Source organism: Populus trichocarpa, chromosome 6 (genome assembly GCF_000002775.5).
Source record: "Populus trichocarpa isolate Nisqually-1 chromosome 6, P.trichocarpa_v4.1, whole genome shotgun sequence".
NCBI lineage: Eukaryota > Viridiplantae > Streptophyta > Magnoliopsida > Malpighiales > Salicaceae > Populus > Populus trichocarpa.
Window position 1 is genome coordinate 26,132,705 of NC_037290.2, and position 26,595 is coordinate 26,159,299.

General features: G+C 34.5%; 5 protein-coding genes and 1 non-coding gene across 7 annotated transcripts; all 6 read right to left on the bottom strand.

Moving 5' to 3' along the window:
- Positions 1-1,421: 1,421 nt before the first annotated feature.
- On the bottom strand, positions 1,422-5,124 carry LOC7468698 (ubiquitin C-terminal hydrolase 22). Its single transcript, XM_024603887.2, has 3 exons — positions 3,808-5,124; positions 3,115-3,233; positions 1,422-2,658 (listed from the first exon to the last, which is right to left on the bottom strand). The coding sequence occupies exons 1-3, from the start codon at positions 4,575-4,577 to the stop codon at positions 1,880-1,882; spliced, it is 1,668 nt and encodes a 555-aa protein (XP_024459655.2). The 5' UTR covers positions 4,578-5,124; the 3' UTR covers positions 1,422-1,879.
- A 1,020-nt stretch (positions 5,125-6,144) lies between these two features.
- On the bottom strand, positions 6,145-6,226 carry TRNAS-UGA (transfer RNA serine (anticodon UGA)). The gene has a single exon. It is a non-coding gene; the product is annotated as a tRNA-Ser (tRNA).
- Positions 6,227-8,884: 2,658 nt separating this feature from the next.
- Positions 8,885-9,495, bottom strand: LOC7468699 (probable steroid-binding protein 3). Its single transcript, XM_002309650.4, has one exon. The coding sequence runs from the start codon at positions 9,370-9,372 to the stop codon at positions 9,070-9,072; it is 303 nt and encodes a 100-aa protein (XP_002309686.2). The 5' UTR covers positions 9,373-9,495; the 3' UTR covers positions 8,885-9,069.
- Positions 9,496-10,501: 1,006 nt separating this feature from the next.
- Positions 10,502-14,200, bottom strand: LOC7468700 (uncharacterized). The gene is made up of 6 exons (XM_002309651.4): positions 13,927-14,200; positions 13,781-13,837; positions 12,772-12,925; positions 11,916-12,013; positions 11,726-11,791; positions 10,502-10,876 (listed from the first exon to the last, which is right to left on the bottom strand). Exons 1-6 carry the CDS (start codon positions 14,053-14,055, stop codon positions 10,838-10,840), a joined length of 543 nt encoding a protein of 180 aa, XP_002309687.1. The 5' UTR covers positions 14,056-14,200; the 3' UTR covers positions 10,502-10,837.
- A 1,417-nt stretch (positions 14,201-15,617) lies between these two features.
- Positions 15,618-19,355, bottom strand: LOC7468701 (thiamine-repressible mitochondrial transport protein THI74). The gene is made up of 8 exons (XM_002309652.4): positions 18,983-19,355; positions 17,807-18,205; positions 17,437-17,651; positions 16,892-16,962; positions 16,684-16,785; positions 16,436-16,553; positions 16,137-16,272; positions 15,618-15,902 (listed from the first exon to the last, which is right to left on the bottom strand). The coding sequence occupies exons 1-8, from the start codon at positions 19,061-19,063 to the stop codon at positions 15,837-15,839; spliced, it is 1,188 nt and encodes a 395-aa protein (XP_002309688.3). The 5' UTR covers positions 19,064-19,355; the 3' UTR covers positions 15,618-15,836.
- Positions 19,356-20,600: 1,245 nt separating this feature from the next.
- Positions 20,601-24,849, bottom strand: LOC7468702 (monogalactosyldiacylglycerol synthase, chloroplastic). Of its 2 annotated transcripts, XM_002309653.4 has the most exons (8): positions 23,943-24,847; positions 23,399-23,571; positions 23,003-23,164; positions 22,781-22,922; positions 22,260-22,484; positions 21,870-21,932; positions 21,714-21,788; positions 20,601-21,020 (listed from the first exon to the last, which is right to left on the bottom strand). In XM_002309653.4, exons 1-8 carry the CDS (start codon positions 24,477-24,479, stop codon positions 20,784-20,786), a joined length of 1,614 nt encoding a protein of 537 aa, XP_002309689.1. In that variant the 5' UTR covers positions 24,480-24,847; the 3' UTR covers positions 20,601-20,783. The 2 variants fall into 2 exon arrangements, with proteins under 2 accessions (XP_002309689.1, XP_024460267.1); XM_024604499.2 differs by lacking the exon at positions 23,003-23,164 and having other exon boundaries at positions 23,943-24,849.
- Between the last annotated feature and the right edge of the window lie 1,746 nt (positions 24,850-26,595).

Here is a 26,595-nt window from a genome sequence, read left to right on the forward strand (position 1 = left end):
ATTAAAGAAAGCAGCAGGCAAATTATTTCATAGCAGTTTGAAAAATCAGTATTTCATAAAAAAAAATAAAAAATTAAATTATTATTTATATTTTTAGATTATTTTAATGTATTAATATCAAAAATAATTTTTTTTAAAATGAAAATATATATTATTTTAATATTTTTTAAAATAAAAATATTTTAAAAAAAGTAACTTCTAAATATCATTTCCATGTTATGAAATGCCATCTTCCCGGCTTGACCCTTGACTTATCATAGGTTAAAAGGGTTAATTTGAATGGATTAAAAAAATATTATTTTGTTTTTCTAATAAAATAATATATTTTATTTTAAAAAAATTAAACCAGATTTTAATAGGATAACCCTGCCATGCAAGGTTATCGTTTCAAATTTAAAATTAACTTACCGACTTATCCAAATTTCATAAGGTCAACTGTCACCGATTTTTTTAAAACCTTACCAGGCCAACTCTCGAGTAGATAGCTTTGAAGTCTAAAAGAAGAGTGTATTGGATTAAAAACCTTTACAATTGATTCCTAGCGTACTCTTTCTTTTTCACCAACTAATTTAATATTATTAAACATGATAACAATAATTTTATAATGATTTTTATTATCGATATAATCATATTCGTGTTCCGTGCACCGCTGTGAATCATCATAAACAATGTTTTTTATAATTTATTAATTTAAGTTTAGATTAAAATAAATTAAAGTTAAATTCAAAATATATTGTTCATGCTGTGAGCAAGGGTGAAAAACATTTGTTGACTGGGTTAAATTAAAAGATTGGAGAAGAGTGGAATTTCTTTTTCATAAAATAAATTCAAATATCATTAAATCTATGCTATCACATTAATTAAGAAAAAAATTGAAAATATCTATCATCGTATATAGAATTGGTATAATCTCTTGAAGTTCTTGTCTTCCCCTGTGTTACCTTGTCATTATCTTTATCTTCTCTTTACTGTTTTGAAACAATAACCGAACAATATCTTATAATACTTTCCACATGCTTTATAGCTTTTAATCATGCCCCTTGATAAAGATAATGATTTATGTTTGTTCAGTCAAGTGATTAACTACAATGGTTTCTAGTGAGTCCACAGAGTTCGTGCTTTTATGGGGCAAGACAAGTCTACTCAGTGGCACATAGCTATGTACTGCGTTTGGCTGGCTGCCCACTTCTCACACAAAACTAGGGGGGAATGATGGCTGGCTGGCCAGATGGCTGGCATTCATAAAGCTGAGCAGAGGGCACTTCCACAGTGGTTAACCTCCTCTAGTTTAAGTAATCGATGAACAAAGCAATTTGCAAGGATAGAAAACCAAGATGGTATACGAAATTGTTAGCAAATTAGAGCTTTGCTTTCATTCTTGGAAACCAATGGATACACAGCACATAAAAGAGATATATGCATTCAGGAATAAGTGATTGTATTAGTTGGTAATAAAAATTTGTTCTATACATGACTGACCTGCAGTCAAAGAATTCCCAGAAACAATCATGAAATGAGAGCCATGAGAATCTCATATGAAGAGGCAAGCTGCTTCTTCCCGGCCAATATCTCTCAAAGCATAATGGCAAGTAGTCATTTAACATATCAATTTGGAGATGATTCGTATTGGTATCGCATATCTTGTTCAAATGGTTGATCTTTTAAGAATCTGCAGTTTTGATTACTTCTTCGGGGCTCAGGGTTGATCTTAGCAGTGTGTTATCGTTCCTGGCTGATTGATTTGGTTCTGAGAGCAGACTCCATCAATAAACAGTTTGCCATTTCTTTCATCTCACAGGTACAGATAACCAACCTTGGACGCATCTGGCAAAGTAATTTCACATCCTGCCAATCACCAGCCCATAATTGAAAATTGTTGTCAGCAACAACCGGCAATCGGAACAAACGGGTCCCTCCTTGAAGGCATTGGCGTGCAACTCAAATCCTCATTTGCTTTGTAATAAAGCATCCTCTGCACATAGAAAATCATATAACACTGTGACGCTCTCACAATCCTCTCATCAACTTCAGTAATCCAAGCATCATCGCACTTGTACCATTGGTTTTGCAGGCGCAGATAAGTCACGTAATGACCTGAGTCTAGCATCCCAGAATGAGTGACTACAGCAAAAATCTCAAATTCTGCAGAGATATCCGCTTCATCACTCTCAAACCCAAAAATTCTATTTCCAAACCTGTTTCTGACAATTGATGGAGATAAATATGGGGTCATATCCAGAGAAAAAGGAAACTGTAAATGCCAATCAATTTTTCTTGATGTTCTTCTCAAGGAAGAGTGCTCAAACCGCTTGATATGCAATGACAAGACCAGTGGAAGCCTTTTAATAGACATTTGCTTCAACGAGTCCCTCTTTTCTTGACAATTTTGGCAGTACAGTTTCTGATCAGACCCCAACCTCTCAGGCCTTGTGAACAGATCCAAACAAGCCAAAAGGGTAGAACTGCCGGTGTCCTCATTCGGCCTAACAGATTTGTTAGCCACATCCACTGAAGAAAAGCTGCTTGTGTCCATGTTGAGCGAAATGTCAACACAAGGGTCGTAAGTTGTGGAAGTAAACCCACAAGTTGTGCAGGTTAGATCTGATCTTAGCATACCTGAGAAAACCCTATGAGCAATACACTGACAATCTCCATTATCTACACAAAAAAAGATCTATATATTGTAAGTCAAACACAGTAAAAATAACATATAATGTAAAATTCACCACTGTGTGAACCACCCCCTAGTGCCCTGGATACTGCAAGCAAATCAGAGTTTGTTTTCGAAATTAACAAGTTCTTTCACATGATTTGGGACAAAAACAGTGACATTTCCTTGTAGACAAACCCATAGTTATTTGCTAAATCCCAGAACTCAAACTCCTGGAAATCATAACCCAACTTCTTTAGAATACAATGTATAATACATTAAAAAAATACAGAAGTTATCTTATCCTACAAAGAAAAACTACTAGGTAGTAATCCCAAATTTATTCTAACGCATCTAGGAATCATTTTTCGAAACCTTACGTCATCTCTAAACACCATCATGTGATAAACAGAACATAACACAAAATAGAAAGTACACCTTATCCCAGAACCTAGAGGCATTACCTTTGTTTGGATTTCTCTCCTTTCCCTCTCTCTCATGGATTCCATCTAACACTGAAATGAAGAATTCATGAGCATCCTGCTGCTCGTAGCTAGCTAGATTTGCCGAATGCTGCCACCAACTTCATATAGAAACAAAATCTCATTACTAAAGCACAAGTCACCTCCAAACATCTGCTGGAGAATTAAATGGAAGGCCTATGAAGGAATCTAACACCACACTTAAATCAATATCAAAATCCGAATAGTAAAACAGCTCAGTAACTACACCATTACAGAAGACTTCCGATTAGAATCACTTATACACCCAAGTAAGAACCAATTCCACCACAAGATAATGAAATTTTCTATCAGAAATATAGGAGAAGAGAAGAAAACCTGCTTGAAAAAATCCTTAAGACACCATACTTTCTGCTAGCTGATACCTGATGGGATATAACATATCTCTAGTCTACCTTTTAACAGTGGCAGAAAAAACTGAATCTATAAAACAAACAAGCTATGTGAATGTACTAAAGTTTGTCAAAGAAAGAATCTCAGAAAATAGTGGCGGATTACATCCCCTCTCAACAGGTCTAAAACAGATAATAGCAGACAATTTAGCATGAATCAATCAACAAAATCATGATAATGAAAATAGATTTGCTATCAAAACACACTGAAACTAGAAGGTGCACATATATAGCAATGTCAGACCTGTAAAGAAACTGAGCTGGACTATAAGGTGTCCGATCCCCGGAATAAACAGCTGAGAAAATTACACCAATATCACAAGCCAAACACGATTGATCCGATGATCTTTTCCTACAAGTTTCACGGTCGTGTCTCTCACTCAAGAAGTAATTCCTGAACGGTGGTGCATGGAGCAAAGCTTGCAAAATAGAATTCATGAAACAAGTACTGCCCAAATTATTCAATCCTCTTAATCCCAATGGATAGCACGATTTGGCCCTTCGACCCCTCATCCAAACAAAAAATTTAGACCTTATCAAATCCAAATCCACCACTGAATTCAACCTCCTCCTCTTGCTTGATCTCCTCATTAAATCATCAACAACACTATCACGTGTCTTACTTGGCATATCCACAATATTTTTAGCCACAACTACCTTATCAAAATCAAGGTCATAGACCTGATCACTACAAGAACAACAATAAAGTTCTGATCTTTCAATGTCAACAGCTATATCATGGCCATTCTCAGATTGACTATGCAAAAGGGTATGGTCTGAACAAGACATTGAAGAACAAATCAAACACAGAAACAGTCTACCTTGACGAATCCCACTACAAAAACTGCATTTGGGCATCTTTGTTTCACACATTTTAATGCTTGTCTTTCCATTTGGAAAGGTTTTGAGCCATTTTTGAAGGAATTTGTATCCACTCAAGCCATGCCTCAGCTTATAATCTGCAAGATGCTTACAGGGTTTTGGGTTTGCAAACACAGAGCTCCTTGTTTCCATAAACAAAATACAGATAAAAGTTTTGATCTTTAACCAAAAAAACAAGAATTTATTAGATCAAATGGGTAATCTCAATACATAAAAAAACAGTAACCTTGATGTTTTGGTTACAAAAAGACTCAATCTTTAAATGAAACTAACAATAAGAGATACTATACTAAAGATCTAAGATTAGATTTGCAAGTTTGTTATCTTGATTTGATGAAAGAGAGGGACAAAGAGAGAGGGATGATGAATAAAGCAAAGCTTGGAGGACCTTTACGGAAGTTACTTAGTAGAGAAGGGAAGAGGAGGGCTTTTCTTTTTCTTTTTCTTTTTCTTTTTCTCGATGAATAGACTAACCTTTTCATTTCTTTACGAAAGAAAAGGTTGTCTTGGCTCTTTTGGAGGAATATGAACCGTTCATTTTGTTGATCAAGACAATCAAGAAAGTGGGTCAATGATGGAGCAGACACTACTTGTCCATGGCTGCTTGCTTCTCTGGATGGTTAGGGTTTCTGTACAAAGTTGTAGTATTTGCAAACAAGGACTCGTTTCAATGCTGCTTGATATTTAAGGATATGATCATTAACCTGAACTAAAGCCCAAGAAAGGTATAGAATTGGAAGATAGTAATGCTCAGTGGAAGTTTCTTCTGAAAGTGAGAGGACAATGGCCTGTTACTGTTAGGTTTTCAAGAGGCCAACCGTGGGCCTGAGCATGGACCACAGACACCTCCAGCACTCATGGAGGGATGGAGAATGAACGAGCAAATATTTCTTTCATTTGTTGCACTTAAGCAGATTCATGAAAACACTACACTTGATCTTGGTTGATTAAATGGAATATTTACCATTTTGTTACTCCATCTCTTGATATCCCGAAATAAATAATCATCATGATGAAACCTTTTCTCTTGAATTCAACATGGATTCTCAATTCAAATGACTCCATAAAAAATCTAAATTATTAGAATTCACGACTAATAAAATCAATCATAATAGACATTAATGCAAAGGTTATTTAAAGTTCAGGTTATTTGACAATAGGCTTTACATAAATGTAAGAAACAAGCACAAAACTATACTTGACTTTGTTTTGTTGTTATATATATAAAAAAAAAGCTTAGTTGCTAAGTTATTGAATTAATTTGTGAGTCATCATGTCAATAATTTTTATTAAAAATATATTATTTATTCATTTCAATTTTTTTAAAAAAAATTATTAATACTAATCTCATCCTTGTTTGGATTAAGTTTAACTAGGAGGGTGATGTCTATACTAAGTTCAACTCAAGCCTGCCTTACTCTTATTTGCTAAGTTTTAAAAGTATTATATATTCTTTACAATGATAGGGTTTAAAAGAAGCTTTTTATACATTATAAAAAGGAGTCATAAGATGAGAAACCATGTGGCTATGAGCAGAAAAGGAAATGGTGATATAATTGACAATGAGTGACCATAATTCTCATTCATGAAGGATATTCTTTCCAAGTACATGATTTAAAAGCTGTTTTTTTTCATACATCACTTGTGGATATGTCACAAAAGAACCAAAGTGAAATCATCCATCTATAAAAGAGAAAACCATCGACAGCAGGGTTCGAACCTGCGCGGGCGAAGCCCAACAGATTTCAAGTCTGTCTCCTTGACCACTCGGACATATCGACTTATTGATGTTTCTACTTGGAAAACTGTCATGGAAGTATTTAAACCACCAAAGAACTCTACCATGTTAATGGGGTTTGTCCATTGTTTCCTCTTTCACATCTTTTTCCCTTCATTCCTTCCTGGAAATGCATTAGTGTCATTGGAATCTAGTTGACAACTTTCATTGAAGAATTTGAAGAGGATCTTGGGAGGAACCAGGGCATCAGGCATTACAAGAACTTGGGAGGAATTAGTTGAGAGTAATGAGTGGCACTTCTCTCAAAGTGATGGTCTCAAGTTCAGATCTCATGTAGAAGGAATTTATTTGTCTAGGTAAATTCTTGTTTACTTCACTAATCCAGCACACTTTAGTTTAGTGTTCAATCTTCTGTGTAGCAGTACCTCTAGTGAAAGTAAAAGTACCCAAGTTCCATGCAAGCCTGAAACGCTGTCAAGGAGTTGATCTATAGATCATTTATCAAACCTCTTCACATGAATTGCACTCTTTCAAGAAACTACGAAAAAACACAGAATAATCTTTTCTTTTCAACCAACTATGATACATCAAGAAAACAGAGCCATGAATTGCCCCTATTAGGAACCCTAGTATTCATCTATCCATACAACAAGGTACAAGCAAAAAAGGCAATGTCTCGGCAAAGCTTCAGTCCTAGAGATACCAAGAAATAAGCAATCCTCACAATAAACCCAAGTTGTAGGGAAAAGTGCATGTCAGCGGCAACTTAAAGTAGAAGATCAAAAGTATCAAGAAAGGACTCCAAATCCAAAGCTAGTTATTCATCCATCAATCCATTTTCCATGGATTATTAGCATAGACATCACCCTCCTAGCCTAAACCAACAAAACAGCAAAACGTATCAGTCAACACAATAAGATACATACACCTAGAAGCAAATAACAGCTAGGAACTCGAGAAACAAGACATCCAACAACAGGGTATATGGATTTCTCTTAGTCATTAAAGCCTTCTAGAGTAGGGAAGAAGTCTTCATCCTAAGAATCTAAATTCTCATGTGCCAGTTTAAATCACTTGGTCCACTACCAAGTCCAATGCAAGTCACCCTTAGCTAACTTCAAATATTAATTAATAGTTTCAATTTCTTCTACTACTCGAAGATAAGCTTAAAAGACATAGGAGGTTCCTCTTATGCTTTCATCGATGCACTAACCCTTAAAATCAAACATCAATGCTTAAATTGTTTCTAGTGAAAATAGCTGCACCAAGCACTGAAAATCTATGTGGCAGAATGCTCTAGGGACACTGATAAGAATGTTCTTTATCAGTAGTCTGTTCATCCTAAAAAAGGTTATAAATCAAGTTTAAAACAGTCAGCATATCACCAAAATCTATACACTCCGTCTCCGTACATTTTTGTTCATTGCCCTCTTCTTCTTTACAAAGTTTGGGAAAATCTAACTTCAAATGCACTTAAGAATTTTGGTTCATTAAAACAAAGGAGAATATGCTAGCAGTTAAGTAACCATATTCATCCATCCATTCTTTCATGAATTATTAGCATCGACACAACCACCCTTGCCTAAACAAACAAAACAACAAAAAATACCAGTCACCACAGTGAAATGCACAAGCACATGAGCAAATAAAAGCTAGGAACTGAAGAAATAAGACATCCAAAAATAGGGTAGTTGGCTTTCTCTTAGTCATTAAAGCCTTCAAGAGTAGGGGGTAAGCCTTCATCCTTAGATCCCCAAATCTCATATGCTAAATCACTTAATAAATGAGTCTACTTTCAAGTTCCAAGTCACCTTCAAATTACCTCAAACACTAATTAAAAGTTTCTATTTCTAGCATTCACAAATGCACGAGTTCTCAAAATCACACATCACCACTTGCATAAATTTTTGCCATTTGAAGATAGCAGCACCACTCTAGAAACTCATGTGCCAGACTTTCTCTGGGAAACATATAAGAATGTTCCTTATTAATAGTTATTTCATCCTTTAAAAGGCTAAAAGTCATGTTTAAAACGGCTATAACACATCAAAAAAATCAATCGGAATACTTCCAACAAGCCAATTTTTGTGAAGTATAACCCGTGTTTCAATGTACAAATATCTATGCACTCCATCTCCATTCATGTTGGGTCGCTATCTTTTTCTTTACAGATATTGGGAAAATCTAATTTTAATTACATGTGATGGTTCATTCATATCTAGTTAAAGAACAAAGCAAGAAACTTTTACAACAAAACTAAAAATTAGTAAAACTTCCTAATTCAATAACATGAACTAAATCATTGATGAAATCGGACAATATTCATACGTTGCACTTCCTAAGAGATCTTCCAATCAAATATTTTCCTATTCAAAGCACACACGCGTTATTTCAACTTCTAGCATTCTTTCACGCCTACAAACAGTCACGTCTGCCAACACCTCAAAAGCATTCTTTCCACTCCCTTAATTGTCTAAAATAGGCTAAGCAAGGACTGCATTGAATCAGTAAAAGCACATGGCAGGGAACAAACAAAACAATCTCCACAAGATGAACAAAATCAAGTTGCATAGACCAAAATTTATTGCAAACAAGTAAAAGAAAACCAATTAAAACTATCAAAAGCGCCCTGGTTCAGCATGGCTAATAGCCCTAAAACAACATAATTTCTACAGTAGATCATTAACCAAACACAAAAATCTCAATTCCGCACAACCCAGATTTATTCATTAATCCCCAAATTGAACACATTATTATACACTCACACAGCCTTCACTATCCAAACCTAACAAAAACATCATAACCCACAATCTCTTACAAAAGTCATATGATCCTTTATTGCAAAACACAAATAGACCACACTAAACACATAAAGCTCCAAACTTTTTAAGACACAACACGACCAACAACAGGGTACTTGGCCTCAAACTTCTTTTCCCAATCATCAAGCACACCAATCTCTTTCTCAATAAGTCCATATAATGAAGAAGAGATGTCTTCATCATTTTTACTCATTTTAGCTAAAGCCCTGCTTGCATCTTTGCCTGCAAATATTACATAAGAACCACCTGGTCCATAAAAGCTTTTGCTTGTCATCACATCAAAGACTCTTCCTTTGATTGCTACGTAGATGGATTTGGAAGGGTCCGTGCCATTGTATTGAAGAAGTTGATCTGTTGTGAAATCCATTGGTGGGTTTTGGTTGGTGAGAGCGAGAGAGACAAAGACAAGGGCAGTGAGTGAGTGAGTTATCGTTAATCTATCATCTGGGGTTAGTTTTTAACCACACGTTATTTTTTGGATGTCAAACACTGACAGGTTTTGAGTTGCAAAAGAAATTTACTTCTTAACTAGTGTGTTTTCCTTTAACCAATTATAACATTCTGCTCGTGCCCCGACCCAGTTCAATGCTCGAGTCAGGGTTGGGTGAGTCAATTTATCAAATAGTAGTGATCCATTTAAAAAAAAAAAAATTGTCTAAAGCAATGTTATTTTGGATATATATTTTTTAAAACATTAATAATTTCTCACTCAAGTTTTAATTAAGTTTTGAGAAAATCTATTTCTCTAAATAATTCAAAATTAAACTCAATTCAGACTAGGTTTTAAGTTTGTAATGCAAGTCACCGTGGGCCGACAAGCAAGCAAATGTCTGACCATAAAACAAAATCAACAGAAATTTGTCATAGAAATTTCTAAATCTCAGTGAAAGCTGGTCATGTAACAAGCTTTGAAAATTTTCAATATTCATCATACGAAGTTTTCCAAGTGTTTTTGTAATAATCTGGGATGGTATGAGCTAACTTTGATCTAGCCACACCAACTAGCATTTCATAATAAAAATTTTCAAGTTGAAGAAAATGCTGATGTGTGATTTCATGGCATCTATGAGAGAGAAGATTGTGAGCTAAACATGCCAACCAAACAGCAATACAGAAATACAGATGCTCAAAAAGTCCATCTGTTTTTCAATTTCCTGTGCAAAGTATTTCTTCATTAATGGAAGACAAGACTGGGTAACACATTTGATGACATCCAGATAATCTTATGTTTGATTAAGGTTATGTTTGATTAATGTCTCCTAACAAAATGAGACAAATATATATATATATATATATATATATATATATATGAGATAAAAACATATTTGGTTAAAAAAACAGAAATAAAAACATAAATAAATATATTTTCAAGACAATTTTAAAGTGATTTTATGTAATTTCAAAATAATAAGCACATGAAAACATGTCATTCGTATCCCTATTGTCCTCATCTCTTCTGTGTGCCGAGATAATAACCACACACTAATGCAACAAAATTTGTCACAAGCACTGCTTAAAACCTTATGTTTAATAGAAATAATAAACTTGAGTGTTAGCAAAAAGGACTATTAGTCTATTACCTCTCAAGTTCAATAATCATCTATACAGTATGTCATAGGGACTCCTGCATTACAACAAACCCAATCCTGTTAATGTCTACATGGTTTAAGAAATTTAAAACAATCTAAATGGTACCATTGTCCATGGTGGCCACACCCACGAAATAACAGGCCACACCCAAGAATAGATCCGAATCTGGTCCGGCTTTGGGAAGTTCTTTGTTCCAACCTGTCTTCTTGCCCACAGAAGGTAAATGATCTCAAAGAAGCACATTAGAGCAGAGGAACACCACCACCTGAATATTCGACCTCCTGAAAATTAAACAAGCAAACGAATATTAGTAAAGTTCCTAGTCCTGGAGAAGAAACTCCGAAAACATTTGTGCTTGCAAAATTCATGACATAGAAAGTTTTAAACTAAATAGCTAGGTCTTTACTGAGTTAATGTGCGCTTTAAAGGCAATTATAGAATCTCTTCACAGTGTGAAAATTCTCAGATAAACTACAAAACCCTGGTTTGCAGAACGAAAGAGCAAATCATAAAAATTGTCAAGAAATCATTAGAAAGAATCACAAATCGTTGGCCCTTGAGATCATTAATGGAGGATATACCCAGTAGTGGCAGTGTCCGGTAGACATTGCTAAAAAAAGAAATACAAAGCATAAGATTGTTTGGAACTCTTAGAACCCATCTACAGAGCTCGAGTAAGCCATGTAATCCCCTTTCTCCTTGGTTTTCTTAATTTAGTCTAACAGGTTTCCTAATAGGTTTTATCCTGTATTTTTTTTCCTTGTAGGAAGTAAAAATAACTACTAATTCAAGTCAATGCCTCAAGTATGTATAGAGGGAATAGTGATACCATCCCCTGAATGGAGACGGAAAACAATACCAGGTAACAATTTTGCAGTATCCTTGTCCTAGTAAAAAATAAGAATTATTCTATATATTTTATCAAACCACTGGAGCCATACATTGCATGGCAATTTAATACAAAGCTCACCTTTTACTCCAACCAGAAGTTGTTTACCACGCAATATAAGAACATGCAAACAAATTATAACACATGAAAGGAAGATAAAATGCAAGTCCTGTCATTTTTTTTCATTTTTTTTCTATAGTGCTTGGTTGCAAGTTGAAATCATTGCGAAGAAGAAATGAACCTTAGCAGGGGGTAGGGATGAAACCCAGTCTGATGCGTGTGTTGGAAGAAGCCCCAATGTGTTAAGCTGCCAAAATAAAAGAAATTGAACATGAAACAAATCGTTGGATATCCTTGCTTCAAATTTTCTTTTTTCTTTTTCTTTCTTGAAGTGCAATTCATGTAAGAGAGACGAGGAAAATGCATGTTACCTTCCAAATACCCAATGCTAAACCACCCAAATTTAGGGCAATAAAGACTAACTTAGGTACAAGAAGATCCACTTTACTGTCTTTGTAAGGCTCAAACACTGCAAACAAAACAACATAAATTGAATCTCAGATCAATGAGCTTCATGACAAAAAAATGCAAATGCCAACTATCATGGGAACAAATGTAATCCCTAACCACTCTAATGCATGGTAGAGCAGATACTCATTATGGAAAGAACTACAAAGAAAAGGCCACAAGTTAGAAAAAACAGAACAAAGATACTTAAAAAACAAAAATCTGAAAGTTAAGGGCAGGGAAACTATTGAGTAGAGAAGAAGCATCTAATTGACTTTCCCACGACACAATCCAAATCCCATGTGCACAGATCAAGCAGTTGATTAACAATGATACAATCCCTTCTGTTCTTTACAAGAGGGAATAGGTAGCAAATATAGTGCCCTGATTCAGAAGTTGATAAAAGTACTTACAATATACTCTTTATGGGAGCAAGATAGGCAGCAAGAAATATGATACTGAAGGGAGAAAAGGGTACTGGTTTGAATTTTGAAAGGTATCTTGTATTGTTACAGAAGTTCCCAGAGAGAGAGAGAGAGAGAGAGAGAGGTTTAGAGAATGCCTGCCTAATTTTGTATCTTATCCTTATAAAAGGTTTGGCTGAATACCATGAATCATCCAGGCGTGAAAAACTTGACCCTCCACTCTTCCCCACTAAAAAGTCCCCCACTCACCCTTTCTCTTCCTAGGTTATTATTCTAAGAAAATGTAAACAAGGTTTAGAACAAGCAAAAAGCACATAAAACAGAGTAGTGACAAATTGAACTCAGGCCAGCTCACCCTTCCCAACTCCTTGAAGAGCTCCTATGGGCTGCCAAAGAGCCGAAAATGTAATCCCAATGCTAAATAGATGCACTGTATTTCCAGCCATCCACATCATGAAGCCCATCATTAGTAAATTCTTGAAGGGGGCTTGTGCCACTTCCCAAGCTTTCTGTTCACAATATAAAGATGATTACGTTGTTAACAATATACATATTTGAAAACTTCAAAGAAAATTCAGAAACAAGTAAACCAAGGTAACATATGATTGACTAAGAAAACAGAGCTGATAGAACTCTTAACAGCATGCAGGAAAAACATCACTCTTCTCCTTCAGTCCAAGTCAAATTTCTTTGAGCAGCCAAGTATGAAATATTTGTTTTGCATGTTTCAAGATTCAAAACAGTGTAATTGCAACCATTCAGCTCATGAAATCCCTTTCCCTTTCCATCATTCACAACGAAATCTCTCACCTTTCCCACATCCACCCAATCCCCCCCCCCCCAAGCCCCCCACTCTGTGTATAAGCCATCAAATTTAGTTTTTTACAACCATTGACTGACTATATAAACATTATACGAGATTCAAAACAAATTTGTTAATTCAACAATCCCATTTTGCCACAAATTAAAAATCTACACCATATCAACTTACTGTACCTTCAGTCAATCCTTTTATGACCATGCACTTATACATTAACCACATCCATAAAATCATAAGACATCCTTCCAAGTCATTGTTATCATCAACACAACTATTAACACAGTCAAAATCACCAACCCAAAAAAGAATTCTCAAAGTAACCCTTTTTTCTTTTTACCTTTTATCCACCACTACCCATGAATAGAACAACTTTTACATTCAATCCCTACATGTTTCTAAATCTACTAAATACAGCATTAATTAACAAATGACATGATTTTCATTTCCTCTATGCATATCAATTAATTCCTACAAGCCAATAAATCAATAGCAAAAACCCAAAATTTTTCTTAAAAAAAAAGATAAAAATTTGGACAAAAAAAACCTGAGCTTTCCAATTAGCTTCAGCATCCTTTTTTTGCTTGGTAACAGCCGAATCCTCCTGTAAAACACATCACCATAAAAAACCCACAAAAACTAACTACTAATCAAATCAAATCAATAGAGAGAGGGGGGTTATTAGAACCAAACCTGATCTTGAGAGGCGCGAGAGAAGCCAGGAGGATCAGGGATATCACGAGAAGAAGGGAGTGTTGAATTGTCAGTGAAGTCAACGGCCCATCTTCTCCCTGACCCCATCACTGCTTTCCCCTTGTCCATTGGACTGGCTTTGCAAATTCAGTCAGGTTTCACTGATTTTTGTGTGATCTTGATTGATAACCCGGATCTCACAAAGAAGAGGAAGACAGGGATAGAAGTGGATGTCTAATGAGGAATGGAGTCTCGTAAGATAGCAATGGAAACCTATATTTTTGTCCTTATAGTTTCATTGATATTCTATTTATGTTTCAAGAATTTACACATTTTCAATAATACCCCTATAATTTTTAAAAAGCTTCAACTTTTATTTACTATTTTTTTCGATTACAGAGAATATCCTTAAGGGACCGTTTGGATCAAAAAATTTAATTTTTTTGGGTTAAAAATTAATATTTTTTTAATTATTTTAATATGTTAATTTTAAAAATAATTTTTAAAAAATAAAAAAATATTATTTTAATATATTTCTAAATAAAAAATACTTTAAACCACAAATACAAATACAATTCTCAACACGCCTACAAAAATAACAAATATGCCATTGAAGTCAATAAAATTAAAGCAACGCTATAGTATTTATATTATTGATGGGCACACCTAACTCTCTATGAGATATGATTTTCCGAGATAAATGTAGGAGATTGAATTTCTTTTCAGAATATGTTATGAAATAATAATTGTTTTTTTAAATAATTTTTATTTAATAATATATTAAAATAATATATTTTTTTTAAAAAAATTTATTTATTTTTATATTAGCACATCAAAAACAATATAAAAACAATCAAAAAAATAAATTTGAAAAAAAAAATAAAATAAATTCAATTTTTTAAAAAATATTTTTAAAATGTAAAAAAAAAATGCTCTAACTCAATTTTCAAAAACAATATGAAAAAAATTTGAAGAAAAGAAAAATTAAAAAAAATTCAATTTTTTTTAAAATATTTTTGAAAAAAAAAAACTCTAAATCAATGAACTCTCATCAGACTTTTATCTTTTTTTCTTAATTTTCTAGTTTTTTTTTTCCTTATGAATCTCCGTAATTGTTATAATATCCAGCAAAACACTTAAAACCGTTGAGAATCTCAAAACAATGGTAAAAAAGAGGTCATTTAATGAATTTAACATTGAAATCGTTTGAAAACTAGAATCGTAGCTGGAGTCTTCAGGCCTGGCCACAAGCTTCATGAGGTTTTGTACTAGGTTATAGATAACCTGTCTAAAACCCTAACAAACGCTGTGCACTCTCCATATATAGCTTAAAATAATTTGATTAACAAATAACTTGATTAATTGATGCATTGCATTCAAATGATGCAAAAAAGAGACATCTCACATGAACGGATTGGGCTTTTTGTATAGTTTCGAGACTTGGGATCAACTCAACCCGAGCCACGACCTGAGTTGACGGATGAACTCAAGCTAAAATACCTCTAGGCAAGCCCAGCCATATAACACTGGTTTTTTATGTTCAGCTAGCATGCTGGAAATAGCCCAGCCCAGCATGATCTTGGTAGATTTAGCTACTTCAGCTAGGGCATGGAAAAGAAAAGGAACATAACATTATGTGACAGTCTGCAGCAGAACTAGGTTGATTACTGAGCTTGTGTTAGAAACAAACATTAGAATATAGAGCTTAGCAATTTATTCTAATTTCAGATGAGAAACTCAATTTCCAGTGCTAAAAGATTGCTGTGCCAGTGAAAACATTTGACAAATTAATATAGTAGACGTTATATAGAACAAGCAGTAGCTACTTGTTTTGTTCACAGTACAACAGGAGGGGGAGAGCTTGTTTCTTCCCAGATGGTGTGTATATTCCCGTTGTTTACAAGCCTCTGCTATAATAACTCCCTCTTCACTGAAAATTTATCCGAAATGTTGGCTATAATAAATCCTGCAAAAACCTGTGTTCAACAAAGCTAATTAGTAGAAGTTTGTGCTCTTATCGTCACCGCAGTATAGAGTTTTTTGAGTCTGAAACTGGCTGATTTTGACAGTATAGAGTTTTTTGACTCTGAAACTGGCTGATTTGAGGAAGAAATGAAGGCTACAGAATTAGAGTAGAACGTCTCACTGTATTCTGATGAAGGGTTTGTATGAAATGAACTCCCAGAATTAATGAAAGGAAGCGTATGTACCTGAATGCATCCGAATATGTAGATTGCGGAGTAGCGACGACCATGTATAACCATGTCAGCTAGCATGGCGAGGGGTATTGTCAAGGACATGCCTAGCGTCGCAACCAATGGTGTTGTCCAAACCACTGAGAGGGCCCTGCAGCAACATAACCTAGGCATTTAGAAACTGTGCTATATATCTTCTCTCTTCTGCAGTTTTTATAAGTTTTTTATAGGAATCAAAACAGAGTGTTGCTCGCAGAAAAGACAGGTAGAAAATTTTGAGTCCACAACAGAGAAACAAATACTTAGCAACGTACCAAAAGTAGTCAGATAGAACACTTCCCACAAAGCCATTTAACAGCACAATTTCGCCAACAGACCATGAATGCGGAAAGCTGAATGCTGGTTCGATCCCTGCAGCATTTAGTGGCCACACTGCATGGAACAACATTGCTATGTAATCAGTAATTAACTTTTATAGCCACTTCTCGTTCAAGTATTTCTTGTCTTAAAAAAATTTACAACAGCTAAGTGCCAATGATACAAAAATTATTAAACTGCTTACAAAGCCACCAAAGGCCAAGAAGCGTGAAGAGACCAATGTATCCAAAGCACTTCTGCACATCAATCTTATTCCCATCTGATCCAGCACATTTCTTGAGTAGTACTGCATTTGAGACCAGAAGTCCACAATCGAACAGGAAATTTAAGAAACAATCGAGTCAAAGTTAAGATTTGTGCAGTTTTCAAATTTGTTCATCACCCAATTTTACCAGTAAACAAGCTGTATGATATTGCTGAGAAAAGACCAAAAATGTCCCCTATGATGGAGTGCCTTCTTGTCCTTGGAAACAATATGAACAAAACACCGTATTAGAAAACTGGAAAAGAAAGACAATTATAGGTTAGAGCAGATGATGTGATCCATGGATTATATTTTATGAAGATGATTAACAAAACAAAAGGATCCCTTTGATTCAAGAGAGCAAGCCTTCTGATGGGACAATCAGAATGGTGCGTGGGACTAAAGACCGATGCTTTTTTGCGAATTTATAAAGGAAACAAGTATTACTTCAAACAGTTCAGATAGATTCCTCCCTAGAGTGCATCAGCTCTTTACTCTAGCCCTTAATGCAAACTAGATCATTTAAGGTATCTCAGATCCATGGTTGAAAACAACATGATATATTGCATAAAATATGAATTCTATATAGAGTCCAGGGGACTCAATGTATTAATATTGAAGTTGGAAAGAGAGAAAGTATGGAGCCTTGAAAAAAAAAACTTTCCGCTGCTAAGCAGGTTGCATTTGACTTACTCAGAAAAGCTCGACGCTTCATCCCGTGCCCAAGTTTTTCCGACTGTGGTCATAGCAACACCAGCCATAGTGATAAAAACTGCCACAACCTTAGCAAAATTTATAGTCTCTTGTCCAAGAACAGCTCCAAATAAAAGGGTGAAAAGCCCTGAAGTAGAAGTCAAGACTGTTGTACTTGCGACACTTGTATTCGCAAGTGCTGAATTTGACAAATACTGCATCGCCAAAGGAACTAAATTAGTTGGACAAGCTAGTTAAGAGGGGACCTTTATTATTGAAGTTTCGTGAAAAACCACGAAAACCAAAACAAGCTCCTCCGGGGAAAAAAAGACTCTTATGGGATAGATGACAATAGCACAAATCATGTTACCTCTGTAATAAACCATATTGGAGCAAGATATAAACTGCACTTGCAAATTTCCCATGAACAAAGTTCAGAATTCTGCTGAAGCAAGTTGGGTTCATCTTCTTTGTCCTTCACGTTCAAAGGCCACCCCTCTCCCTCTTCACCAATATCCTTGTCGGTGATTAGGCAACCTCTTAGGTCACTTTCCGGGTCATCGTTCATATCATTGACCCTAAGCGGCGGGATATTGAGTCCAATGGTAGAGGCAATGACAGAGTTGCCACTGTAAAGGTTCATAGACAAACCAGAATTGAACAAGCTACAGAACCAGTCTCTTACAAGTGCTATAGGTAGATAGACCACCATAAGAGATACCCCCAGATACGTGATTGCAAATGGTTGTTTATACATTTCAAAGATTCGCTGCAGAAAACGAGAAGTGTGAGTTCTCAAGTTATTTATATGAACGTCAGGATGGTGATCATCAATAACATGACAAACACCAAACATGTATACCATCAATGAATTCGGAAATAAGGAAGATATACCAAAAGTATCCAACACAGGGAAAAAAGCATTCAAAACTTCCATGGTAACTGCAGAAAGTATGATGGTTCAAGAAATCTTTTTGCATGGTGGGAAACAATAAGAAAATGGGAAAAGAAAATACTCAGATGTCCTAAATTTTTCCAATCTTTGGCACCCAAATAACAGTAAACAACTGTGAGTTCTACAGATTTCTACCTTGGTTGAGGAAAGTTTATCAACACTTTATGACCAAAACAACATTAAGCAAAGCAGCTGACCTTACTGAATTCCTCAGAATCCTGATTAACTACCAAAGCACAAGGGAGCAAGTGAATTTTACAAATTTCTAATTTTATCATATAATAAATCTTAGAGAGGAAGCAACATATGGAAATTCATGAATTTTTCAATTCAATTTCCATGGTAAGATGGAATCATGATGTTGTAAGCTGGAATCTTATCAGTCAAACAGTGGTGAATTAAGGAAACCAATAACCAAGAATCTGAAACTTCAAGAAGTAGAGTTTTCTTCCAATTCATTAACATGGATACACAAGTTTAGCTGTCCGTTCTTTTTCCTACCTCTTCTTGGCAACCAAACAGAAAACAAATAACCAAAATTAAACATAAAAAAAGAAAGAAACACGGAGAATATATGAAACGGAGTCTTACCTGAGTGACTTCTGCAGAAGTGACCCATATTATCACAACAGTGCTAATCAATCCTAACCCAGCTTTGTACTTCCAACCCATTATCCAAAACACCACCAAATCCTAAGAAAATGAAAAACAAATCCCAAACTTGAACTGTGCCATCATAAATTTGCTATTAAGCTGATATTTTTTCAGGTTTTTTGTATTAAATTTGGTTATCTTAGTCACAGGCGTCATGAATGCCAACGTCCCAAGTTTGACTCTTGCTCGAGGTTTCTTTTGGGGGAAAGAAATTAAAATAATAAAGTAATCTTAAATTGAAGTTTTCAGTTTCATAGCGTCAGCTACTTGTCAAGGACTTGTGCATGTGTTGATTTTTCGACACAAACTCGTCCAGTTCTTGAGATGACTTGGCAGCTCATCAGGTTACTTAGGAAAGAAAATCTAAGGGGATCCATCAGATGCTGCCAGGTACGTTTGGAGCGCATCACGTGTTCCAGATGACATGGCAATACCTTCTTTTTTTTTGGTTAAAGTGCATGGCTTTGTGGATTATATGTGTCGGTAATCTCAGGGGCTGTCGGTAGAAATTGTTTTTTATGACTTTTTTAAAAGAATTGTTTGAAATTAATCTTTTTATAGCGTTTTTGAATTGTTTTTATATGTTAATGTTAAAAATAATTTTTAAAAAAAATAAAAAATAATATTTTTATATATTTATAAATATATAATATTTTAAAAAACAATTAAAAACCCTAATTTAGCCCTTTTAAAGCATTCAGTTGTTTTTTTCTTTTCAAGCTAATGGTTACATAGTTGTAAGATTTGATGTGGGGTTTGAGGTGGTAAAGGGTTTAAGATTTTGTTTGTCTAAGCTGTTATTTTTGCCTTTTGAAATAGAAAGTATTATTTTATATAGAGTTTGTTTGGTATTGTAATGATTATTGTTTTTTAAAGTATTTTTTACTTGAAAAATATATTAAAATAATATTTTTTAATCATATCAAAATAATCTAAAATTATTAAAAAAATTAATTTGAAACAAAAATATTTTTACAAAAATATTTTATCCCCACAAAAATAAACAATTCAAAAAATAGAACCATAAACTTGATCAAACAGAGTCTATGACCACTAGGTAGTTGAGTAAATTTTAAACTACTATTATTTCAATAATTCTTTTTACAATGAGTGTCATTTTAAATAAAAAATTAAAATAATATTGTTTTAAATAAAAAAAAATCAAAAATCCTTGAATTAACTTGGTCGAATCCACTAGAATTTGATTAGAATAACCAGGTAATGAATTAAGCCATCAAGTCACTCCAGATTTAATCAAATCAATGTCAAAACTCAACTCGAAATAGACTCTGAATTTACATATTATTGAGTCAACCTGTCGAGTTAAGTGTAATACCTATGAATGGTTAACGTTAGCACAGAGAGATCTGGATTCGGTAAGTTAATATCCAGTGACAACAAAGATGAAGATGAATAACATCAACCATTAATTGTCAGTGTCTCGCAGGACTTGACCATATTCAGGAAAATATTTCGGGATAATTAACACTGCATCTTACCGAAATGAAACGGAAACAGTGTATAGAAGAAATGGGATTAAGGTGGGAAATGGAGAGAAGGGGAATTCGAAGCTATTTTACTCTTTCTTTATGAAATCAATACAAAGCAATCGAATAATATGAAGTAGAAAAGGTGCACCTATGTTTCTTTTTTGGGTTCAGTTGGAGGTTCAACAGGCCCTAGGCTAACCCACTATACGCCACACTGGACTCATCAAAATTGATAGGTGGTGAAAATGTCAGGTTGCACAGGAAAACTGGGGTACAAAATTTCTGTGTCTAACCAGCTCGTGGAGATCATGGACAATCTTGAATACAGCATCAGGTCTAGCCAGCTTCAGTGCATTTTGTGACATGGCACTGAGTTCATCTGCCTTTGGTCCAAACCATTCAGCAACTATTTTTGCAATCTCTTTTGGTGATTTTGAAAATTTCCCGCATCCATTCTCTACCACATAAGGCACGTTACCTACTTCCTGCATTATTAAAGGTCAGGTGTGAGAAAAAGCATGTCCAGTAGGGGACTTGCAAAAACCTGCTTCAACAAGAATTTCTTCAGGATACCAATTATCTCGCATTCCATCCACATTATGGAAACATGTTTATGCAGAATCCTTACAAATACAGGAAAAGGGACCGTTTTAAATGGTAATTCAACCTTGTCTGATACCAATTACTCCAATGCTTAAGCTAAAATAGAAGAGGTTGACTTGAGCGATTTCTTGGAAATTTAGCATGATTGAGGTAAATAAATGCAATGAAGGACCTGTGGGATAATTCTTATGACTTTACATTGGCTAAATTCAGCACCAAGCATCATATTCCTAACTTCACGTCCTTTCCAGAACAGGCTTCTATAGACTTGATTTCTACAATGCACAATTTCCTGAATTCAGGAAGGATGGACATTGCACTGCCACTCGTTATTTATCAAAGATATTTTCTAAAGAGCTCAACATAAGAGGTCTTGCCAGAGTACAAGCCTTATCCTACAATTGTCAGATATAGCTATTTTAAGGTCTTTCAGCATTGCATGTTTGCTAATGGAAGATTTCCACACGCTAGAGCAACACAGCAGAAACCAAGCAGCACAGCAGAAACCAATCAAAACTCAAGCATGATTACAACATATAATATGCTGAACTCCAGAAAAAAGCTAGCCAACTTACTTGTCCAGCAATGTAATCATTCAAAATTATGGGTAGACCTCGAATCATTGCTTCTGCAATGGTCCCTGGTCCAGCCTGCAGAAACATAGTTATCACAAGATGGGTGATGATAATGAAGCAGTAGAAAAGTAAACATTACAGTCATGGAAAACTAACCTTTGTGATAATGCAGTCACAGGCACCCATGCATTCCTCCATTTTAGTGACAAAACCCTTCACCTACATGATGGAGCATCTTATTCAGTACTATGCATGCCTTGTGGCTGGCTATGAATGCACAAGTATGCTCTATGCCTTGTGAATGTGATAGAGATGTAAAAACCCTACACTATAGTGAGCCTCAATGACTGCTGCAGCATTTTCAAGGACTATATCAATGACAAGACAGATGTGGATTATTTGAAGGGGATGCAAAACATTGTCATGAGAAGCAGGAAAAGACTATTGTCCAGCAAGAACTGCCTGACTGTATAACACATAATATAGAGTTCAACTGGCAAAATCATGAGAGACTCTGATTGGGATGTAAGAATCATAAGTTGATACCTGGACTGGAACCTTCCAATCAATCGAAAGTAATCTGTTAGTGAGTTTTTTGTTGCGACCACATATCACAAGCACTTGGCCTATTGGCTCTTCAAGATTCTCATCATATAATGAATCCCCAAGTGCTCGTGCAGTTGCCTCAATTGGGCCCATCCCTTCCCCTCCTCCCATCAATAACACAGCTGGAAGATCCTCGTCCATGCCTAGTTGTCTTCTTAATTCACCCTAATGAATTCAAATGAAATAAGGTAGAGTTAAATAAATGACTTTATTTTTCATGTCTACGGTCAAGTTTATCAAGTCACATTTGTCTTTTCTAGGAACTGCTTGCAATGACTTCGTACTTCAACTTCAAGTTTGCATAGACAATAATATCACATAAATTTAATAGCCAATATTATTATCCTCCATCCAGAGAATAATACTGTTAAAATACTGGCGCAATGTTAATGCATCAGGATGCAAAGAGAAAACGAGAAATAGGTGCCAAGGTTTAGTGATCAACTAGAACAATAACCAACCTTTGGTCTAACAGGCTTAACAAAGGAAGGCCTAACTGGAAGGCCATAAACCTTAATCTGTGAGGGCTTAAGCCCAGCTTTCATTGCTCTCTTTGATACATCTGTTGACGGGCAATAACATCTTGTCACAAGCTTATGGAACCTAAACATACAGATATAAGATGTCAAAATTCAATAATAGAGGTATCACTAACCAAAAAAAAAAGCATACACAGAATCAACCATGTAGGATGACAAGTGCTTAGATCGGTGACTACAGTGGTAAAAATTATCTTCTGCAGAAGACCCTTTGCCCTCAATACACGAAGAGGAACATGTTGCATCAGTGGATGCACACTGATAATAATGTCAGGCTGGTATTTCATCAATCCTTTTGCAACTTCTCTGCAACAACACAGATATTAAGGATCGGATAAGAACAGGATGACACACGGATACTACCATAAAACCATCCTGAACAATCAATTTAAGTTCAACATCTGTGAAAATGATGAAGAATTAGGCCCAGAAATACAAACAAAACTGGTCATTCAAGTTGATGGGAATTATACAAAAGCTGGTGTTGCTATTTGAAAGATAACTCACAGATATATGTCCAAAGAGGATAGAAAGTCTCACCGAGCTATAAATGTTGAGGTTGCAGCAAAATTAGATTGATGAATCACACGTGGTGCGCTTCCATAATATGTCATTTTCCACAATGCTCCATGTTTCACCAAGAAATTATAGCTTTTGGGCAATTGATTAAACGGCCAAGGAGTATGTTCTGACCATAAATCAGTAACAAACACCTGCGACATGCACTCTTAACACTCAGAACATGATCAACAAAAACATATCTAAACACAAACTAACCGTTCCCCCCTACCACTCTAAATTGCTCACAAATCACAAAAATCAAAAGAAGAAGAATAAAGCCTAGATTCAAAATCCTTTTTTTTTTCATTGCTTTCATTCTCATAAACCAACATATACTAACTCAATTAACACAAACAGCCGCACAACACTTAATAGAACAAAATTGTCATTTTCTCAGGTTCCAAATGATAATAATAATTAAAAAAAAAACACTTTCATTTCCTTTCATTCCTATTTTGCCAAAGCACCCAATTATTCACTGACCAATTAAAGCAAATTTATATACCATTAAAAAAATACTGACCTGATAATCATCACCAAATTCTTCATTAAAGGCAGCCTTAATAGCCTCAGCAGAAGCTCTATGACCACCACCAGTATCACTCATTAAAATGAGAACCCTTTTAGGACTCACACCTTCTACACCATTCAAAGGCACACCATCATCCACCAAAACACCACATCCATCATCTCTTAATCCATTGATACCATTACCATTATCACTACTAATGTTATCATTGCCATTATTATCTCCTGAACCAACCTGAACTGAAGCAAACCCGATAGGGATTCTCTCACAGTGAAACCTAATAGCCCTGTTAAACTCACTCCAAACACTTTTAAAACCACTTCTACTACTCAAACTCAATGAAGCATTAACCTTTCTCGTTTTTTGACCAATTGGGCTGTCAAAAAACAGAAAGTTTGACTTAGATAAAGAGAACCCATTTGAATTTATGCTTTGAACTGCTTTATTAAAAGCAAAGCCACCCAATTGAGATAAAAAATCAAAGGCAAGGCCTGGTTCTTGGTTGGTGGCTACTGCTGAAGGGTTATGCATTGTGAGACAGAAAAGGTTGAGGGCTTGAGTGATTAGAGGATAATTAAGCAGTCCATGGTGGTCTTTAACATGTGAAAACAAATGGGTTTTATACAGACGGCAAGAAAGATCAGTGCCTTAAGAGAAAATATTAGAGAGAGAAGTGATTATTGAGTGTTTGATGTTGTGGCTGAGAGAGAGGGAGGAAATATAGGGGATTGTTTTGTGGCCACGGATAGATATTATGGAGCGAGAAAAGGAGAAGATTCGGAGAATTTTTCTTTTACTGAAGTAGAATGATGATCTTTGGAAAGAACGAGACAAATAGTGAAAGTGAGAAGAGAGGACCACGTCTTCGTTGGATTGTAAAACCTAATTCTGGGTTTTTCTTGGCAAAGCTCGTGTAACAAGTTTGGAGAGACCTAGGTCTTAAGTTTTCCTTCAAAAATTAATATATTAAAATAATATTATTTTAATAAAAAAAATTATATAAAAACAATTAAAATATTGATTTTCAAATTTTAACTGATCATACTATAGTTATTAAACCTGGATTAGCCCGGTGGATCAACTCGAGACCCGGTGATTGGACTAGTCTGAGTTTGCCAAAAGAATGGTCAGTGCAACGACCCAACCAAACCCGGTCGACCCATGACCCGGGCAAACCCGGGTAAGACTTGGTGTTTTTTTTTTTCAAATATGCTTTTTCTCCTATGCCTTTTTTTTTATATTTTTTTACTTGGTCATTAACATTTTTTAAAGTTCACTGTATAAATATTAAAAAAGTGTTTTATTTTTTCAATGTGTGATTTGAAACCCTTTATTATATATACTCTATATTTTCAAAAAAAAAAGTTATGTTTTTTTAATGTGGGATTTGAAACCCTTTAGTATATATACTCTATGTTCCCAAGAAAAAAGTTATTTTTTCAATGTGAGATTTAAAGTCCTTTCGTATATATACTCTATGTTCACGAGAAAAAAGTTATGTTTTTTCAATTTGGGATAAAAAACTTTTTGATTTAAATACTTCAACTAAAAATGATAATATAATATCTTTTTAATGTGAGATTTAAAGCCCTTTAGTATATATACTATATATTTTCAAGAAAAAAATTATGTTTTTTCAATGTGAAATTTGAAACTCATTAGTATATATACTTTCATGTTCCCAATAAAAAATTTATTTTTTCAATGTGGGATTTGAAGTCATTTCGTATATATATTATATGTTCACAAGAAAAAAGTTATATTTTTTCAATATGAAATTTGAAACTCATTAGTATATATACTCATAGTTTAAATACTTCAACTTAAAAAGATAATATAATATCTTTTTAATGTGAGATTTGAAGCCCTTTAGTATATATACTCTATGTTCACAGGAAAAAAAATTATGTTTTTTCAACGTGGAATAAAAAACTTTTTAAAATATTATTTTAAACTTTATTATTTACAACATGTATAGCCTATATTCATATGGATTTTTTCACATGAAATATTAAAACTTTAAATATTTTTTTTAAAAAAATTCCAGGTTGACCCATGAAACCCGAAACCCGCTCCCTTGACCGGGTCAACCCCGAACCGGGTTTGATAACTATGGATCAGGCGTCTAGGTGAACCAAATCTTTTTTATTTTTTTATTTTTTTTAATTGAAATCAATTCAAGATTAAGGTCGACTCATTAAATTTATCAGAGTTTTAAGAATTAGGTTTGGCTTGGCTTGAATTCTGGTTTGTCGTGAGTTGAGTTTAATATATAAATTCATTGATGATTCATGTGTTTAAGTAAATGGAATGTTTACTACTGATTCTACTAAATACTTTTTTCATTGATTAACCTAGCTTGTTTTTATTTTTATTTTTATTTTTTTAAAATTTATCAGGTTAATAAAATCATGTCAAGATATTTTTTATTCGATTTAATTTAATTTAGATTAAATAAAAATCAGGTCGAGAATTTTTAAATTTATTAAAATTAATAATAATATTGAAAAGTTTTATAAGATATAAATATTATTTCTTCTACATTTTAAAAAATTTTGGTCAAGAAATAAATTAGTAATACTCTAGAAATATTTACAAGTCAGTATTTTTTAAAAAGCATTGTTTTAATATAGAGCGCGAATATTTA

Bases quoted from the DNA above. Each gene is read 5' to 3' on its own strand.
- LOC7468701 (XM_002309652.4), bottom strand. From the start codon at position 19,063: ATGGGTTGGAAGTACAAAGCTGGGTTAGGATTGATTAGCACTGTTGTG. The intron at 16,963-17,436 runs GTAAGTCAAATG...ATTGTTTCCAAG, and splicing joins GAAGCGTCGAGCTTTTCTGA to GACAAGAAGGCACTCCATCA. The intron at 16,273-16,435 runs GTACGTTGCTAA...ATGTTGCTGCAG, and splicing joins GTTCTATCTGACTACTTTTG to GGCCCTCTCAGTGGTTTGGA.
- LOC7468702 (XM_002309653.4), bottom strand. From the start codon at position 24,479: ATGCATAACCCTTCAGCAGTAGCCACCAACCAAGAACCAGGCCTTGCC. The intron at 22,923-23,002 runs GTTGATTCTGTG...CTGTATGTTTAG, and splicing joins AGCACTTGTCATCCTACATG to GTTCCATAAGCTTGTGACAA. The intron at 21,021-21,713 runs GTAAGTTGGCTA...TTAATAATGCAG, and splicing joins ATGATTACATTGCTGGACAA to GAAGTAGGTAACGTGCCTTA.
- LOC7468700 (XM_002309651.4), bottom strand. From the start codon at position 14,055: ATGGACAAGGGGAAAGCAGTGATGGGGTCAGGGAGAAGATGGGCCGTT. The intron at 13,838-13,926 runs GTTTGGTTCTAA...TGTGTTTTACAG, and splicing joins CTCGCGCCTCTCAAGATCAG to GAGGATTCGGCTGTTACCAA. The intron at 12,014-12,771 runs GTGAGCTGGCCT...TTTTGTTTGCAG, and splicing joins TCTTCAAGGAGTTGGGAAGG to TGTTTGAGCCTTACAAAGAC.
- LOC7468698 (XM_024603887.2), bottom strand. From the start codon at position 4,577: ATGGAAACAAGGAGCTCTGTGTTTGCAAACCCAAAACCCTGTAAGCAT. The intron at 3,234-3,807 runs GTCTGACATTGC...TTCTATATGAAG, and splicing joins CCAGCTCAGTTTCTTTACAG to TTGGTGGCAGCATTCGGCAA. The intron at 2,659-3,114 runs GTAATGCCTCTA...TTTTTTGTGTAG, and splicing joins GGAGAGAAATCCAAACAAAG to ATAATGGAGATTGTCAGTGT.
- LOC7468699 (XM_002309650.4), bottom strand. From the start codon at position 9,372: ATGGATTTCACAACAGATCAACTTCTTCAATACAATGGCACGGACCCT.